Below are 3099 nucleotides of genomic sequence, written 5' to 3'. Positions count from 1 at the left end.
TCGTCCGAGACCAGGGCCTTTTATCATCACTTCTGCTTGTTGCATACCTTGATCCATTACTGTCCGAATAGCATTGCCTGCTGCGGTTTGAGCAGCAAATGGCGTGCCTCTTCTTGTGCCCCTGAATCCGCAAGTGCCAGCGGAGGACCAAGAAATTACTCGACCCCGTACGTCTGTAACGGTCACAATAGTGTTGTTGAAACTTGCTTGAACATGAATAACCCCTTTTGGTATTTTACGCGCATTCTTACGTGAGCCAACACGCCCATTTCTGCGTGAACCAATTCTTGGTAAAGGTTTTGCCATATTTTATCATCTCATAAGTCAGAAGTCTATGGATATATCCATTTCATGTCAAAAAGATCCTTTATTTTTAGTTATTTGTACATCGGATCCTTTAGAGTGTTTTCACTTAGAAAGATTATCCTTGTCTTTGTTTATGTCTTGGGTTGAAGCAAATTACTATAATTCGTCCCCGTCTACGTATCAGTCGACATTTTTCACAAATTTTACGAACAGAAGCTCTTATTTTCATATTTTCCGTCCTTGAATATACATACTTTTTTGAAGAAAATAAGTTTTTTTTGAAAGTGAAAGGAATTTGAAAGTTGAAAAAAAACTGCCGAATCATTCAGCATTCAAATCTTTCTTACGGAGTATCTAAATTAGATGCGCTATGGTCGTGGATTTACTTCTATATTTGGTAGTAGTATATGTATAAAACAAGACAAGACTACGTTGGATCTTTTCTGAAACATAACCTAAAACCAGATCTTAAATGGGCTTGGAACATACTATTGAAAGTGATTCAGTAATTAAACTTTCCCGAATCCATTTTTGTTCTTTCATTCCATCCAAAATCCTCTCGAAGTATTAATCGAAGTATTAACTAATGCGAGAGGAATGATATTAGAAATCTGTTCTTTCTCTTTTTTTTCACAAAACAAATAGGAAGTCTGGATACAATTCAGATATCAGAAAGATTACCATATATAACACAAGATTTCTCCACCGATTCTTTCTAGTCGAGCTTCTCGGTCTGTCATTATACCCCGAGAAGTAGAAAGAATTACAATCCCCATCCCGCCCAAAATTCTAGGAATTTTTTGATAGTTAGGATAGATTCGTAGACTAGGTCGGCTGATTCGTTTTAAATTTAGACTAGTTCTATATGGCCCTTTCATCTTCCTTCTATGTCGTAGGGTTAAGACCAAAAATTTTTTGTTGCCTTCCTGATGTTTCCTGACATTTTCAATAAAACCTTCTCGTAAAAGTATTTTAATAATGTTTTCGGTGATATTAGTAGATGCTATTCGAACAGTTCCTTTTCTATTCATGTCAGTATTTCGTATAGAGGTTATTATTTCAGCAATAGAATCCCTACCCATGATAAACTAAAATTATTATTTTTTCTGGTTTGGAGATAAGCAACAGACGCGGGGGGGGGAGGAAGGAATGAGGGAGGAAAGGGAGAGGGAGAGGCGGGAAACACAAGGGACGAAGGCAGGGGAGGCGAGGGCAGGGGGAGGCAAAGACGAGAACGAGAGAAACGAGAGAAGAAAAAGAAGAAAACAGAAAGGAGAGAAACGAGAGAAAGAAAGGAGAGAAACGAGAGAAAGAAAGGAGAGAAACGAGAGAAAGAACGAGAGAAGAAAGAAGAAGAAAGGAAAAGAAGAAACAGAAACGAGAGAGGAAAGAAGAAGAAAGTAAATTATTAAATATTAAAAATTATGAAATTTAAATTATATAATAATATAATAAAATTATATAATAATATAATAAAAAACTAGAACTATATAATAAACTAAACTATATAATAAATAGTATATGTCTTATATAATAAATAGTATATGTCTTATCTTATATCTTATAATTTTTTATCTTTATAATTTTTTATCTTATAATACTTCGGGTGCTAATGAAACTATTTTAGTAAAATTTAACTGTCTCAATTCCCGGGCGATTGCACCAAAAATTCGAGTTCCTTTTGGATTTCCTTCTTGATCAATAACAACTGCAGCATTATCATCATATCGTATTATTATACCGTTATCGCGTTTGAGTTCTTTACAAGTACGTACAATTACAGCTCTTATTACTTCGGATCTTTCTAGAGGTGAATTTGGTGTTGCTTCCTTGATCACAGCAACAATAACGTCACCAATATGAGCATATCGTCGATTACTAGTCCCCATGATTCGAATACACATCAATTCTCGGGCTCCACTGTTATCTGCTACATTCAAATGGGTTTGAGATTGGATCATATCGTTTTTTTTTATCTGTTATTTTAATGCAAAGGAAAAAAGATATTTTGTTTATCCAAAACAAAAAAGAAACTTGCGATTTTTTTTGGCATCCCCAAGGTCTTTTTCCTTTGGTTCTATACCGAAATAATGAGTTGAGTTCGTACAGGCATTTTTGATGCTGTTATTGAAATAGATTTTCTCGCTATATTTTCTGCTACTCCACCCATTTCATAAAGGATTCTACCTGGTTTAACGACAGCTACCCAATATTCGGGAGATCCTTTCCCCGAACCCATACGTGTTTCCGTAGGTCTTAAAGTAATTGGTTTGTCGGGAAATATACGTATCCATATTTTTCCACCGCGACGTGCATTTCGTGTCATTGTTCGTCGCCCCGCTTCTATTTGCCTAGATGTAATCCAAGAAGGTTCAAGTGCCTGAAGAGCATATCTACCGAAAGAAATACGATTAGCTCGAAAAGCTTTTCCTTTCATTCGTCCTCTATGCTGTTTGCGGAATCGGGGCCTTTGGGGGTTGTAGGTGATGCTTGTTTCTCAAGCCCATCTCTACTACAGCCACTCCATCTCTACTACAGAGCCGGACATGAGAGTTTCTTCTCATCCAGCTCCTCGCGAATGAAATGATAAAAGAAAAAAATATACATGCGTTTGCTGAATAAAATAATATACTAAATCGTGGAATTCTTTGAGATTTCGCTTAATCTATTTACGCTTAATCTATTTACTTAATCTAATCTATTTATTAGATCGAGGGGATGAGAGGAGGGGGGGGAGGAGAGGAGGAGGGGGAGGAGAAGGGGGAGGAGAGGAGGAGAAGAGAAAGGGGGAGG

At 36.7% G+C, this 3099-nt stretch overlaps 1 protein-coding gene across 1 annotated transcript; it reads right to left on the bottom strand.

The window, feature by feature from the left end:
- Window positions 1–1898: 1898 nt before the first annotated feature.
- On the bottom strand, window positions 1899–2743 carry LOC149491848 (uncharacterized). The gene is made up of 2 exons (XM_089716999.1): window positions 2390–2743; window positions 1899–2282 (listed from the first exon to the last, which is right to left on the bottom strand). The coding sequence occupies exons 1-2, from the start codon at window positions 2741–2743 to the stop codon at window positions 1899–1901; spliced, it is 738 nt and encodes a 245-aa protein (XP_089573125.1).
- Window positions 2744–3099: the final 356 nt, after the last annotated feature.

Source organism: Jatropha curcas, unplaced genomic scaffold, assembly GCF_041381405.1.
Source record: "Jatropha curcas cultivar XTBG-Jc1 unplaced genomic scaffold, XTBG_Jcur_1.0 HiC_scaffold_388_pilon, whole genome shotgun sequence".
In the NCBI taxonomy this organism is placed as follows: domain Eukaryota; kingdom Viridiplantae; phylum Streptophyta; class Magnoliopsida; order Malpighiales; family Euphorbiaceae; genus Jatropha; species Jatropha curcas.
The sequence above is the reverse complement of the archived record's forward strand: the minus strand, read 5'-3'. Positions and strand labels throughout refer to the sequence as shown.